This window comes from Cebidichthys violaceus, unplaced genomic scaffold (assembly GCF_023349555.1).
Source record: "Cebidichthys violaceus isolate CVI_PGR_0920_01 unplaced genomic scaffold, fCebVio1.0.p SCAF_7, whole genome shotgun sequence".
Classification (NCBI taxonomy): domain Eukaryota; kingdom Metazoa; phylum Chordata; class Actinopteri; order Perciformes; family Stichaeidae; genus Cebidichthys; species Cebidichthys violaceus.
Genome location: NW_027176927.1, coordinates 1,243,876 through 1,257,540, shown reverse-complemented (window position 1 = coordinate 1,257,540; position 13,665 = coordinate 1,243,876). Strand labels below are relative to the sequence as shown.

Sequence of the window (13,665 nt, the reverse complement as noted above, 5' to 3'; positions counted from 1 at the left end):
CGTTACGGTTTTTTTTTCATTTTCCAATATGGCAAATAAAATGTGTCCAATATGTTTCATCACTGGTTGACAAAAACTGTGCCAGATGACGTCTACAGGAGCGATTCAAATTCAAAACCAGCATGTTATTGGAACAGTTTATAGTCAGTTAATTTTTGCTTATCATATTGTGTTTTTTTTCTTGCCAATTAAATAATAAAACAACTCTTCCGGAAATGTATACATATTGGGCAGTGGGCACACATTCAAAAATATACAGCCTCATTTGTATTTTAAATGTAACATTTCAATGAACTAATACAAAATGCAAAAACTAATTGTCACATATTTTCGTAATTTACTCTGTTCACTAGTGTCTGCTGTTGTTTTTCAATCGGCCGCATGGGGGCAGTATGCGCGGGAGCTTCTCTGTTCACGCAGCATTTTTTTACATGACGTGTTTCCGCTTCCGACATCAGCGTGCGTTGAGCTAAGTTAGCAAAACATATGTTGATAATTTTATTTATGTTGTGTTTTATTTGGAAAAATAAATCTACAAATATATATTTATACATGGCGATGGAGGGATGTATCGATTAAGTGTCCGGACCGGAAGCTCGTGAGCTACAAGTCAAGCTAACGGTTCTTTTGTAGCTGGAGTTAGCGGAGTTAGCTAGCTAACAGCCTGCTACTTCTGCCACAACAACAACGTAAGTTACTAAAAGTATGTCAGCATTGGCATATAAATAGTCTTAAAGTAGTTAAAATTAACGTTACTCATAAAGACAAACAATCCATTTCAGAATAATTATGTTATTGGTTACAATTATTGCTACTTTCGTGTGTTCAGCACTTGAATGTTGTAGCTGCTACCAGTTGAGCTAATTTTTCATTTAACGCTATTTACTGGGTTGCTTGTGAATTTTCCCCTGGGGTTCAATAACATTTTATCTATATTTATTTGTTGATTTTATGTTATATTATTAACCCGTGCCTACAAACACTTAAATTATTAAAAACATGTTTTGGCGTATTCTGCCATAATGTCTACTTTTATGATGCCTATCATAAGTTTTCTGATGGTGTTTGTTCAATTATATTTATTAGCATTCAGTCAGTGATGTGTTGTACTGAACTGCATTATATTGGGAGGTGTTTCTAATATCCCACCACCCTCCTGTATGTAAATTACAAGGACATGTAGTCCAGTACCACCAGACTGACACTATAAACTTTTGCACATGGTTGTTGTGGTACATGTAGTGTTAGTACATGTACTGTTAGTGTACTCTGTGGTACTCAGTCTCGATCAGATTTCAGACTTTATGCAATGGATCCAGTTTGTAATTCATCATGCAACAAAACTCTGTGAATGAGGTGTGAAATTGTTATGTGTCTATTATATATTTATATACGGTCTAAGTATTGCAATGTATGTAGCTTATAGTTTTTTTATTGATTTATTCATTTCAAATGGGTATTTTATCTGTCCCCCACTTAGCCCTAGTGCTTCTGTAACATGAAGTCTCAACCAGTTTTTGTACAATGAGCTGTTTAAATGTCATAGGGTGAGAAAACCTAACGGGCATTAGACCCTTGCTGGGTTGTTTATTTTGGACTGGGATCAGGTTCTGGTAAATAAATGATCTTTGGATGATTGGATGTAGCCGGCAGCTTCTTACACCTTCACCTGTATTGTGGATAACCATGTCCTTGTGTTGTGCTCCCTCATCAGGCACCATGGCCAATCTAGAGCAGTGGGTGAATGACCGTCTCCATGACATCCTCGGGTTGAGTGACAGATATGTGTCTCAATTCATGATCGGCACTGCGCGGAAAGCCTCGAGTTCTCAAGACTTTGTGGATCGCCTCGAGCAGACGGGCACGATTGACATCGAACCGAGTGTGGTTGCGTTCGCGCAAGAGCTCTTTGACAAGGTATATTCTATCGTCATTCCTTTATTTGTTTATTATTATTATTATTTTCAGTACAACACGTTATGGTGTGAATGAAACCTCTAACAATCTTTTACCGCTGCACGTGTTACAGATTCCTCGCAAGCAGGTTGTTGAGAAACCTGCCCGGGCGATGGAGCGGGAAGCCATTGAAATGGACAAGAAGAATCGGACTTACACGTTACTGGAGGACAGCGACAGTGATGTCGAGGCTGTGAGGGAAACGGAGAAAGGGAAGAAGAAAAAGGACAAAGACAGAGGAAACAGGAGGAAGCACATCAGAAAGAAGAAAGAGAGCGCGTCGTCGAGTGAGGACGAAGCGCCTCAAAGGTAATCCAGATATTTTATGCTGATTTTATTTAGCTTGTTTATTTTGCCTTTTAAGATCATATAAAATCTATTCTAAACCTTGTATAGAAGCAGCGGTTTGATGCATTTTCTTTTCCAATATCAGGGGCAAATCAGGCCAGGGGGACCCCAATTCTCCCAAGAAAGAAGAGGAAGAGGAAGAGTGGGAGAAGGAGGAGAGAGAGCGACAGCAGGACATCGAAGAGAGAGATGCGTTTGCTGAGCGAGTGAAGCTGAAAGACAAAGACAAGACCCGTAACATAACAGAGAGGACGGACAAAAAGGTGGGAGGAGAGGGAATTACACTACAGCTCATGCATCCTTTTCAAAGATGACCCACAATGCCATGCAGGTAAACACCTTCATTGTGTTATTTTTTCTCTCCAGGCTTATGAGGAAGCTCAGAAGAGGCTGAAGATGGCTGAAGACGACCAGAAGAACATGGTAGACCAGTTTCTACTTCATCTTCGTATTTTGTCGCAATCACGTGAATTCCTCTTAATTGCTGCACTCCTCGGTGTCAGAATATGATGTTACCAGAATTCGAACTATGTACTGAAGTTTCTGATCCTTTGTCTTCCTCTGTCCTTCTGTAGTTGCCGGAGTTGAGGAAGCGCTCTCGCTGGGATTATCTAAAGAAGAGAGAGGCAGAGAAGCTGGAGGACCTGGAGGCAGAGATCAATGACGACGAGTACCTTTTCCATACAGAGGAGCTGACAGAGAGGGAGAAAAAGGAGTTGGACTACAAACGCACCCTGCGGGACCTGGCCAAAGATTACAAAAAGGCCGGTGCCAAGGAACATGAGGAGAGGAAGAACAGATACTACATGCCAGAAGAGAAGAGAAGCAAGGTAGGAACGAGGGATGTCACATACTGAGTCCCCCACTCAAGTGTGCATTGGTTCCATTGGTCACCTCTTTCCCTCCCCCCGCTGACCAGGAGGTGCCCCAGAGGGACCTGGAGCTGGAGGAAAGTCCCATGGAGCTGGGAGGAGAGCAAGGCCGCTGGGAGGAGGAGAGGCTGAAGACGGCCTCCCTCAGCTTCGGCGCCAAGAGGGAGCGAGAGCAAGGGATGAGGCAGGAGCAGGATAGGTACCAGCTGATCCTGGAGGAGGAGGAGATGATCGAATTTGTCAGCACTGCCATGACCATGAAGGGAACTCGGACGGAGCAGGTGGGGTTCATTTGGTACCGTCTACTTCTTTGTCAATATTTGTGCCTCGTATATTTAACTTTTCCACTGATGGTAACCGATTAAAACACTTTGTCTAGTCCATTTGTTCTTCTTGTCACAGTTTTAATCTGCAGTCCAGTAGTATTTATCATTCAGTGTGGAAATGTAGTTTTTCTTTTTAGATCCTGAATCCACCTTCTATTGAGAGTTAAGGTCTTGGGGAGAACAACTGCTGAGTCAAGGGCGACACCTAGTGGTCAGATTCGGTATGTCGGCCCAAAGTGAACCCGTTCTTCTGACCCTGTTGTGTTCAGGATCAGGAGGCCCTGGCTCTGTCCCAGGCGGAGCTGAAGAAACAGTCCATGCAGGAGGTCCGCCGCAGCCTGCCCATCTTCCCCTACAGAGAGGACCTGCTAGCTGCCATCAGCGAGCACCAGATTCTCGTCATTGAGGGGGAGACGGGCTCCGGGAAGACCACTCAGATCCCTCAGTACCTCCTGGAAGACGTGAGTACAACATCATCATATACTGGCATTATAGATGACCAGCATACATAACTACAGTCCAGACTACAAGTCAGCATTACTGCATACTAATGAGGAAAAGTACAGATTCAGACGTCAGTTATGATTCCACCCGTCAACCTATTGTTCCTCTCTCAGGGCTACTCAAACGGAGGCATGAAGATCGGATGTACACAGCCTCGCAGAGTGGCGGCCATGTCAGTGGCGTCCAGAGTGGCACAGGAAATGAGCGTCAAGCTCGGGAATGAGGTGAGCCGATCCCATTTCTCTCACACACTTCAGTAATAGTTTAATATTAATTATATTTATTCTAGATGGGTCAAAGTGCTGCTGTCTAATATTTTTATTTTCTCGCATGCGTTATTTATTTCAGAGTATTGTTGACTCTTTCCTGAATCAGTGTTTTCACATCGTTCTTCACTGCTTCATGCAGGTGGGTTACAGTATTCGTTTTGAGGACTGCACGTCAGAGAGAACAGTGCTCAAGTACATGACGGACGGCATGCTGCTCCGAGAGTTCCTCACCGAGCCCGACCTGGCCAGCTACAGGTAATGCAAAGAAGGGAGTCATTCGTCACTGTTCAGAAAATATTCCTCATCACACGTTGCAAATGCAACTTTCAATTTGGGACAAGTGTCTCTGAATCATCGGGCACCGTATTTACTTTATCATCTCTTACCTTCCACTGCCTGATATCCCAATTTCCTCACGTCTTTTTCTGCCCTTAAACTTCCCACAGTTCCTCTCCGTCGTTTCTCACATCTCTAGTGACTACGTCCGTGAATGTTCATTGAACACCTGTCGGTGTAACTGTACGAGTTGTGCTCAATCCTTCTCTCTCTTTCTCCTTCTCTTTCTCTCTCTCTCTCTCTCTCTCTCTCTCTCTCTCTCTGTCTCTGTCTCTCTCTCTGTCTCCGTCTCTGTCTCTCTCGCTCTCTCTCTGTCTCTCTCTCTGTCTCTCTCTCTGTCTGTCTCTCTGTCTCTCTCTCTCTGTCTGTCTCTCTCTCTCTCTATCTCTCTCTCTCTCTCTTCTCCCCCCCAGTGTGGTGATCATAGATGAAGCCCATGAGCGGACGCTGCACACAGACATCCTGTTCGGTCTGATTAAGGACATCGCCAGGTTCAGGTCCGACCTGAAGGTTCTGGTGGCCAGCGCCACTCTGGACACCGAGCGCTTCTCCTGCTTCTTTGACGACGCGCCCGTCTTCAGGATCCCCGGCAGGAGGTTCCCCGTCGACATCTTCTACACCAAGGTACTAAAGAACTAACATATTCTTGCAATGCTTAATATAGTAGTTATTTAATTTATTTTTTAAATATTTGGTGATTAATTGCTGTTAAATGGAAAAGAAACGGGGACATAAAAACACTTTTTTTCCTGGCTACTTTACAAAGCAAAACATTACTCCCAGTTTCTTTTGTTTTCTCACTCATTTATGGACATTTGTACATTTAAAGAACATTTTGAAGAGAAATAAAGAACAAATGTTGTTCAGCTTCTCAGTCAGACAACGACTGCTCCCAAAAACCAAACCGTCCTGTTGATGTTGTGTTCTCAAGGCTCCAGAGGCAGACTACCTGGAAGCCTGCGTGGTGTCGGTGCTACAGATCCACGTCACCCAGCCCACCGGAGACGTACTGGTCTTCCTCACTGGACAGGTATAGTTTATATATCGAGCATGGGCTTCTTAAAGGGTCTGGTCTAGAGAGTCAACGTTTTGGACCCGGTTATAATGGGAGATTGGTGGTCTCCTCCTCCTTATGTTGTGTGCATTTTCTGCATAGGTTTTGTTGATTTTGGACTAAATAATTTACCTCACAATTATTTAGCCTGTATGTTGGAGACAGATAAGTATCTTTGTTTACCTCTTCAAGATCTTAAAGAAACTCGGGGACCAACATCTGTAGAATATTGAGGGTGCAGGCCGTATTGATTTAGTTTTTTACATGTTAGCAGATGAGAAGGAACCAGCTCAAGTAGAGGTTTATATATTTAGAAGCCAACCAAAGTAAAAGTCTGTGGATTTTATTGTTATTGATGATAATAAAAAAAGGTAATGTCTCCTTTAATAATGCTCATTACACAGAACATAAACACATCAGTGTCGCTAAAGAATTAAAAGATCTACAAGTGTGGGAGTGAGGGATGTTGCTCCGAAGGGTAAATTCTTCTTCTTTTTCTTTGCGTGTCGGTCGACTCTTAAACCTCTTGTGCTTCTTGTAGGAGGAGATCGAAACGTGCTGCGAGCTGCTCCAGGAGCGATGCAGGCGGCTCGGCTCTAAGATAGCAGAGCTGCTAGTCCTCCCCATCTACGCCAACCTGCCGTCGGACATGCAGGCGAAGATCTTCAACCCGACTCCGCTGGGAGCCCGTAAGGTGAGACGACGTCCCCATTCCTGTGCAGAATACGTGGGGAACGGTTATTGTGTCCTAATACAATGATTCCTCTGGATGTGATGGGTCACTGTAGGATTAATATTTCACCATGGCAGATAAAATACAAAGTGGACTTTGACAACAAGTTTGTTTCTTTGGGAGACCTAAATGAAGACAATGGCTCTCTGCTATCTGTTTTCTGGATCGGTTGTGTCATAAATCAGATTAAATGTCAATGCTATTATTCACCAATAGAGGCCGCTGTAGTACAATGACTCTATTTGGTATGGAGACATGGTATCCTAGTTTTCTTTTAACAGAGTTCATCAGATTAAGTCCTTGTCTTGATGTTTTCATCACGTCTTTCTTCCCGTCGTTACACAGCCGGATTTAACCTTCCTTCTAGTTTGTTTAGGCGTCGCTTACTCACAGTTATTTCACGGCACTGTGTGTTCTCTCCCTGTCAATCAAAGGTGGTGGTGGCTACCAACATAGCAGAAACCTCGCTGACCATAGATGGCATCATCTACGTCATCGACCCAGGCTTCTGCAAACAGAAGAGCTACAACGCCCGCACCGGCATGGAGTCGCTCATCGTTACGCCCTGCTCACGGGTAACTGCCCACTGTTCTTGTTAGAGCGGGAAGGTGTGGTGTAGTGATGTTTTCATTCACTCAGGCTACAAGTCGTGATAGTGTATGAGAGCGTTGTCGCCCTCTGTATTGGTTTCTAAACGTTTTGCCACCTCCTCCTGTTTTTTTTTTTTTTACTGTTTCTCTCTCAGGCTTCGGCCAACCAGAGAGCAGGCCGTGCAGGCAGAGTGGCTGCTGGGAAATGTTTCAGGCTTTACACAGCCTGGGCCTTCAAACACGAGATGGAGGAATCGACGGTGCCCGAGATTCAGAGGACCAACTTGGGGAATGTAGTCCTGCTGCTGAAGAGTTTAGGTGAGGAGAGGCGGGGCTCATATAATGACTACTACAATGATGCCGTGGTGTTATTTGGAGGCTGTGAGGGTCTAATAAGCTAATACTTTTTGCTTGTAGGCATCAATGACCTGATTCACTTTGACTTCATGGACCCACCTCCTCATGAGACTCTGGTGTTAGCGCTGGAGCAGCTCTACGCCCTGGGAGCGCTCAACCACCTGGGAGAGCTCACCAAGGTACAAACCCAGGGCCCACACCTACTATCAGCTATAGCTGACGTCTTTATAATGACGCTGTGTCAAATGGAAATGTGAAAACAAAGGGAAAGGGGTGAAATTGGGAAGTGGGTCACAATGGTTTGTCATGATTGACAAGTGAGTCCCCAGACAAAAAGCTCAGGAAAAACTGGTATAGACCCCCCCCCTCCAAAAATCATTCAAGTTCCCACAATTATTGTCTTATTAACCAGTTACAATAAGCAGCGTGTTAATTGTTCCCCCCCACTCCATCCTGCTCATCCAGACCAATCGCTCATAAGCAAACAGAACAAATATATTTTACATTCTTAACTTCACAGAAAAGATACTAAACATTTAGCTTTGACACGCATAATCCATGTCCATCGTCACAATGTCCGTCTGTGTGTTTGCGTGGCATTTTGTACATACCTGAGGCTACTGATGCTGTTTCCCGGCAGCATTGAAAAGTCACTTCCTTGACGAAAAGTGCTGATACATGAGATGACTCGCTCGCTACTGTTTATCAATGATTATCAAGGGCGTGAGGATGTTTTTCAGAGTGTGTGGATGACTGCATCATTGGTGACTATACCGTAGTGCAGGTTATTGTTTATTTAATGACTGGAGTCAAATGTCTTCATCTGTTTGTTCTTGTTTGTCGGGGTTCAGCTGGGTCGCAGGATGGCTGAGCTCCCGGTGGACCCCATGCTGAGCAAGATGGTCCTGGCCTCTGAACAGTAAGTCTCCAGTCTGATGAAGTCTTCACTCTCATGTTCGTTTGACAGGACGCATCACCTGTATGAAGTATAAGATGCATTTAATCAATTAGAGACGTTGACCAAACTCTTCCAGGCTTTGCACTCGTCCAGTTCTTGATTATGCAGCTGGAGTTTTGGGTCGTGGCTCATGATGCTGCTCATATGCTCAAACTTTTTCAATAGGATTTGTATTGCCAGGTTATAGGTGAGGATGTATATGGACAATAACAGACGAGTCAAAAATAATATTTAAATGGGATAAAGAGCAAAATCTGACTTATATTTGTTGTAAATATGGGTTTGAGGATCAATTCTTCATGCAGGAGAATATTCATAATGTATCTCTAAGAGAGGAATTGATTCATAAGGTTAAACATGACTAAACAAATGAGATCAAAGCTGCGTACTTATTGTGAAATTCAATATTCAGATTCAAATAGAGATTTGGCCTGGTATACCTCCTCTTTATTTTGACACAGTTCAGTGCTTTTGAAGAAGAAAGTTGAATCTGTCCAGTGTGTGAGCTGCATGCATTAATAATATGAGTATGATTTAGTTTTTTACTGCCCTTTGTACTGTTAGCTTTGTGACATGTTTGTTGAGCAATATAAAGGAAACTAGTGAGTTGCTGAATAAGAACGACGCACATAAAGAAAACAAATGTTTGAAAAAGAGAACATGGCCTGAGAGAAATTGGCAACTTATTGAGTGAATGCAGGTTAGGAAGATTGTATAAGTTGAAGCATAACAAAGTAAAGGGTGGATGATTACTGTTGTTGCTTTCTCTGCCTTCTCTTTATTCCTCTCTGCATGTTCATTTACTTCTATTTATATTTCCCTTCCCTTTTCAGGTACAAGTGTTCAGAGGAAGTGTTGACGATAGCCGCCATGCTGTCAGTAAACAACTCTATTTTCTACCGGCCCAAAGACAAAGTGGTTCACGCCGACAACGCCAGAATGAACTTCGTGGTGCCAGGAGGAGACCACCTGGTGCTGCTCAACGTCTACACACAGGTACCAGCTGCTAACAGCAGTTAGAGCTAAATAACACTTACCAATCTGTTTCATCTAATGCAATGCAATCCACCTGCAATAAATCCTGTCTTTATAAAGCTTACAATGCATAACTGTCAGTGAGGTTTTCTTTCAGCTCGACATAAATCATTTGGGCCATAGTTAGTGTTGGTATTTATTGAGCAATAGGAATTGCGTTAGTGCTCATGATTTGTGTCTAAAAGCAACTTTTTGCGAAGCAGAAATGTGTTTTTCTGCTTTGTCTCCTGTTGCACATCTCTCGATTCCTCAGATTTATCCTGCAACCCCTTGTGGGGGTGCAGAACCCCTTGTGGGGGTGCAGAACCCCTTGTGGGGGGTGCAGATCCCCTTGTGGGGGTGCAGAACCCCTTGTGGGGGGTGCAGATCCCCGGGTTGGAAACCACTGTTTTAGTCCAGAACACAGGTGTTGTGCTAATGGTGTCTTTGTCCCGCAGTGGTTGGAGAGCGGTTACTCCACGCAGTGGTGCTACGAGAACTTCATCCAGTTCCGCTCCATGAGGAGAGCCCGGGACGTCAGGGACCAGCTGGAGGGTCTGATGGACCGCATTGAGGTGGAGGTGGTGAGCTCCCAGGGAGACAGCTTGCCCATCCGCAAGGTCAGTGAGACGGAGAAAGGCCCTGATAAAAACATGGAACCTTGATTTTGTGGTTTTAACAAAGAGGATGTACTCTACATATGAGTCTTTGTGAACATGGCTGCTAGTCAGATTGAATGTTATGCAGACAGAAGTGAGTTGGGCTGTAACTGTCAAAGGGAGGAAGTTGCAGTGATCGCGACAATGGTCAAAAGCAGATATAAAAGCACTGAAGAGTTCAACCTGTGGCCCGCAAGAGCGACTCCAGAAACATGGTGAAGATGGTGCCTCGAACACCGCTCGTCAATATTTGCTCCTTTGTTTGCTGTTGACTCCACCTCAGGCTCAACGCCGGCTCAATGACTGACAAGTGTTTGAAACCGGACCCGGTGAGGGACCCGACTAATAATGCACGGAAGACCGCAAGCTGTTTACGTTAGCTTTAACCATCAGCGTGATCATATTTTGGAATATCCTGCTGTACCTTCAAGTTGAATTTAACCCTGTATGTCTCCATAAGGAGGTGAAAGGTCACCCTCAGATTCTGACCAAGAACACTAAGCGGGTGGATGCTTCCTGGGACAAGAGAGTTTTATCAAAATACTGAGTTTAAAAAAAAAAAGATCTCGTTCTTCAAATTAAAAGTACAACGAACAGAGTCAGTGATCAGCCTTCTCATATCAGGGTCCATGTGCTGTGAACGCACCCCTAAACCATTTGAGATAAGAAAGGGCGTTTGTTTTAATAGTCGGGTTCCGCCTTCTTTCATCACATGCTGCCTTTGCCTGTGTCGAATATCCTGCAGCCAAATAGGCAAAAGCAATCCTGTAACTTATTTTGTTATAATGAATTAAAGGTTAATACATAATGAAACAAATATAGAGCTAATATCTAAGGAAAATGTGTCATTTTATTTTTATATTTCTTTCTTTTATGCGACTTTTCTAAACATTTATTAGTCTTTGAGTTTTATCCATAAAGGATGTGTGTGTGTATTCCTTGTTGTAAGCCAGGCGTCACCGACGTCTCCATGCTGACATGCAGACACAACGAAAGTGAATGAGTCATTTGAAAATGTTTTCTGTATTTTAAGGCGAAATGACAAATGTAGATTTGCTGTTCCCACCAGCTGGACTAGTGTACGACAGATGTTGTCAGTCAGCCGGTTTTCATTTTCACACTGTCCCTTTTTAAAAGCATTAGTTTCTTGAACGCACCCAACATCGCCTGGATTCAAGCAGGTGTGAACAGTTTGTGTGCATCTGTGAAAACGCGGTTGGAAAAGCAGCTCTGAATCTTTTGGGTGGAGAAAATCCTCCTACTTGAAAACAAAAGCGTCGTCACAAAAATGCTTTTTTTTTTCTTTGTTCTTGAGATGCATTGTTTTCACAGGACAGCGACAATATGCGGTTCTTAATATACTGACAACAAGCAAGTCACAGCATGTTATGTTAGCAAGTTATACCTCAAAACTCAGCCCCTGACTTTACCATCAATGTTAATAAACCCCTCTCTTGTCCCTCTTTTGTCCCTCTCTTGTCCCTCTTTTGTCCCTCTCTTGTCCCTCTCTTGTCCCTCTCTTGTCCCTCTCTTGTCCCTGTCTTGTCCCTCTCTTGTCCCTCTCTTGTCCCTGTCTTGTCCCTCTCTTGTCCCTCTCTTGTCTCTCTCTTGTCTCTCTCTTGTCCCTTTCTTGTCCCTCTGTTGTCTCTCTCTTGTCCCTTTCTTGTCTCTCTCTTGTCCCTCTCTTGTCCCTCTTTTGTCTCTCTCTTGTCCCTCTTTTGTCCCTCTCTTGTCCCTCTCTTGTCCCTCTCTTGTCCCTCTCTTGTCTCTCTCTTGTCCCTCTCTTGTCCCTTTCTTGTTCCTTTCTTGTTCCTTTCTTGTCCCTTTCTTGTCCCTTTCTTGTCCCTTTCTTGTCCCTTTCTTGTCCCTTTCTTGTCCCTTTCTTGTCCCTTTCTTGTCCCTCTCTTGTCCCTCTCTTGTCCCTCTCTTGTCTCTCTCTTGTCCCTCTCTTGGCCCTCTCTTGGCCCTCTCTTGGCCCTCTCTTGGCCCTCTCTTGTCCCTCTCCCAGGCGGTGACAGCGGGATATTTCTACCACACGGCGCGGCTGAGCAAAGGCGGCTACAAGACGGTGAAGCACCAGCAGACGGTCTACGTTCATCCCAACAGCTGTCTGTTCGAGGAGCAGCCGCGCTGGCTCATCTACCACGAGCTCGTCTTCACCACCAAGGAGTTCATGAGACAGGTCTGACGTCACACCGTTTGCTTTTAAATACTCGCCAAAAAAATCTCCCGCAAATATTTGTTTGTAGATGATAGGTAGTAGTCTGCTTTTCAGAAGCTCGGCGGCTGATGTGGAAGACAAACATGAAACACAGAAAGAGCTGTTGTTTAAAATGTAAATAACGTAGTGTCACCTTTCATGGGTAAAGGCTTCCACAGAATAGTGTCTTGTGGGTATGACACAGCACACAAAAGAGGAAGTGTTCCTGGACAATATTTAACTGCCTCTTTTTTTTATTCCCACACATAAATGAATTCCCCCCCCCCCCCCCCCCCCCCCCCCCCCCCCTCCCTCTGCACACAGGTGATTGAGATAGACAGCGGCTGGCTGCTTGAAGTGGCTCCTCACTACTACAAGAGCAAAGAGCTGGAGGACAGCAGCAGCAAGAAGATGCCCCGCAAGCAGGGGAAAGCTAAAGAGGAGCTGGGCTAAAGAGAGGGCCGAGGCTCAGGGGACAGCTGGTGAAGAGAAACAGTGCAGGGGGCACACTCCTTTCCCCTCTCAGGGCAGAGTAAAAGTAAAACAAGTAATGACATTGATTTTTATAAAAAAAAAAAAAATAAAGAAGAAAAGTGTGGAATTGCAGCTACATTTGTCTTCACATGTTTGTTTTCTGCTGTAGCTTGAGATGTCATTTTGGCTGCACAGAGTAGCCTGAACACGGACACATGGAGCAGAGGGACGGGTCCAGTGAGAAGTGGGTCACAAAGTCACTCACTGGGTTAATCATAAACCGGCTGCGTCAGCTGGGCCACAACAAGGAAACATGAATGCACTTGGATCTGAGTTTCCTGATCTGAGACTGGGTGGGTCCTAAAGCTCAATGAGGAACGAGACGGTGGCTTTGTTTTCCAGGTGCTTTTCAACGACCACCAGGCTCTTTGTTGAGTCCAATTGAGTATTTGTGAAACCAGCACACTGTTAAAGTGTGCAAATTCCCGAGGAAGCTGAAAAGACTAATTCCTAAATAATAAGTTTCACTCTTGTGTGAGGCTGCTTATCCTGTTTATTTTCTTCTTTTTTTTCTACAGCAATAAAGTTTTTACAACCACTTTGTTTTGTGACCTGGTTTGCTGCTCAGCCATTAGTCTATTATTTACTACCTTTCAACTCAGGTTGCCTTCTTGTTATAATTGCACCAGGAAGTTCACTACTATTGTTCAACTCGTTATATTTAGACGCAGCATTCAAAGAGGCTGCTGTCCTCCTATTGTCCTGCTGGTTGTGCAACAAAAGGCCTGCGTGTGCTTTTGAGAGATGTTTTACAAAATCAATATCAAAGCATACAAAGATACAGATGTGACATCTTTAACTAATTCAAAAAAAAAAAAAAAGAAGCTAAATATGAGCTGTTTGACAAAGCAAACAAAACTCCTTATGCTGTTAATATTCAAATCAGTTCTGACCCTAACATGCATTTAATTGTGGTTTTGGTGGAAAGGGTGTAACTGTGCTGTGGTGACAGTCT

The 13,665-nt window shown here is 44.1% G+C and overlaps 1 protein-coding gene across 2 annotated transcripts; it reads left to right on the top strand.

Moving 5' to 3' along the window:
• The first annotated feature begins 450 nt into the window (after positions 1-450).
• Positions 451-13,248, top strand: dhx16 (DEAH (Asp-Glu-Ala-His) box polypeptide 16). 2 transcript variants are annotated; one of them, XR_011105312.1, is made up of 22 exons: positions 451-689; positions 1,715-1,917; positions 2,030-2,265; positions 2,390-2,567; positions 2,671-2,727; positions 2,880-3,134; positions 3,224-3,457; positions 3,772-3,963; positions 4,120-4,230; positions 4,415-4,530; positions 5,025-5,235; positions 5,543-5,641; positions 6,207-6,359; positions 6,833-6,973; positions 7,144-7,306; positions 7,406-7,524; positions 8,197-8,264; positions 9,137-9,299; positions 9,776-9,937; positions 11,985-12,158; positions 12,501-12,723; positions 12,820-13,248. XR_011105312.1 is itself a non-coding variant. In XM_068735144.1 (21 exons), the coding sequence occupies exons 2-21, from the start codon at positions 1,720-1,722 to the stop codon at positions 12,627-12,629; spliced, it is 3,159 nt and encodes a 1,052-aa protein (XP_068591245.1). In that variant the 5' UTR covers positions 451-689; positions 1,715-1,719; the 3' UTR covers positions 12,630-13,248. The 2 variants fall into 2 exon arrangements, 1 of the variants encoding a protein (XP_068591245.1); XM_068735144.1 differs by having other exon boundaries at positions 12,501-13,248.
• The last annotated feature ends 417 nt before the right edge of the window (positions 13,249-13,665 follow it).

Coding starts and splice junctions, on each gene's coding strand:
- dhx16 (XM_068735144.1), top strand. CDS start 1,720: ATGGCCAATCTAGAGCAGTGGGTGAATGACCGTCTCCATGACATCCTC. Junction 7,525..8,196: donor ACCTGGGAGAGCTCACCAAG/GTACAAACCCAG, acceptor GTCGGGGTTCAG/CTGGGTCGCAGGATGGCTGA. Junction 9,300..9,775: donor TGCTCAACGTCTACACACAG/GTACCAGCTGCT, acceptor TTTGTCCCGCAG/TGGTTGGAGAGCGGTTACTC.